The following is a 1,359-nucleotide window of genomic DNA, read 5'->3' as shown; positions in this document are numbered from 1 at the left end:
CTCAGAAAACTCGAACGCAGCTTAAGGTACTTAATGAAGTAGAGAAGAATTAAACACACGAGTTGTTGCTCAGATGAAACGCTCACATGTGGGCCTGCTATTGACTGTTACGTCGAGGGGGTTTAGCGTGATGTCCGCGAGTGAAGGGAAGAAGCGCAGTAGCAGCAAATGCCATTCAATATGCTCAATTGCATTTGCACAAATAAAACCAGCATTTTAGCATACTTGTCCTTCCTTTTTTACACAATTTTGTTTGGTCACTTCTTTTGTAAATTGTACCAACTACTTGATATCGACAAAGGCGTCCAGCAGGTAGACATGCAACAACCTCGTAGTTAAAGTCAGGACGCATAGTTACGATCCTTTGGGAGATCATGGAAGAAGTTGTGCGCTGTCACTAGCTGTAGCATCCAACATCGTTCTACACGCTAGAGAACTACCAGAGAAGAGTGCAAGTCACTTTTATCAGTCCCCATGCTCCCTTTCGCATAACGTCAGGTTAAAAGGTCAATAGGTCCTTCAAATGTCGTACTTGTGATGGGCTATAAAGAGACGAAAAACTGTTAACAATTTATAATAAACTGTTGTCTTTTTATATTACTCTTAAAAGAAAACTTTTAAATGTTTAAATTATGATGCGGATAAAACAATAGGAAAACTGGGCACTATATGTCGCATGTATTGTGGTGATTTGCCCTCCACCAGTCTGTATGTGATAATTTAGTGCAACAGCATAGTGATATGCGTGAGGCAGAATAATAGTTGACCAAGACGCATCACTTTCTCGATTTGACAGTGCCTACTGTGCATTACGTTAGGGAATCTAGGAACAGGGAACATTTTTGCTTAAAGGCCCGATTTCTCATTTGTCCCTAAGCGATGATCAGTGTGTTCGCTTCCATTGTGCTCGCATTTGACCGGGTCATCATTGAGGTGCCTCTCAAGCTAATTATAGCGAGAAATGTGCTAACCTTCTATCGTTTGGAGGGAAGGTGTCAAGCACAAGGATAGAAGCTGGATGATGATATGCTAATCCATTCTGCACTACGATACCAAAATCTGAAATTAAGTAAGGAAGTGATTTTAGCTTTAAGACTTCCTTTAATCGGACTAAAATGAGCAGGAGTATTTACAAGCTGTCCTTGCCGCCCCACCTTTATTTAAAGCTGGTAAATCTTGTGCAAGAAAAGATGTGGGTGATACACAAAAGATTATTGATGCCGATGATGACAAATCTCTCTATGGTAGGCAGAACATTTGTAAAAAGTTGTGGGTTAGCATGCATTGGTTTTTTTGACTGTTATTTTTAGGCTGTGAATTTCTTCCGTATGTTGTGCTTAAATTTTGAATCACTTTCCA

The 1,359-nt window shown here is 40.1% G+C and overlaps 1 protein-coding gene across 1 annotated transcript in view; it reads right to left on the bottom strand. All coding sequences in view use genetic code 11, as the record gives it.

Moving 5' to 3' along the window:
* The window catches only part of EGR_10818 (hypothetical protein), a gene marked incomplete at both ends in the record, with an annotated part of 6,662 nt that extends 6,172 nt beyond the window's left edge, over positions 1-490 (bottom strand). The window contains one exon of the mRNA XM_024500067.1: positions 441-490. Coding sequence (XP_024345513.1) covers positions 441-490 — 50 coding nt within the window. The remainder of the gene's footprint in view (positions 1-440) is intronic.
* Positions 491-1,359: the final 869 nt, after the last annotated feature.

This window comes from Echinococcus granulosus, assembly GCF_000524195.1.
Source record: "Echinococcus granulosus chromosome Unknown EG_S00276, whole genome shotgun sequence".
In the NCBI taxonomy this organism is placed as follows: domain Eukaryota; kingdom Metazoa; phylum Platyhelminthes; class Cestoda; order Cyclophyllidea; family Taeniidae; genus Echinococcus; species Echinococcus granulosus.
This window is presented reverse-complemented; position numbering and strand designations above follow the sequence as displayed.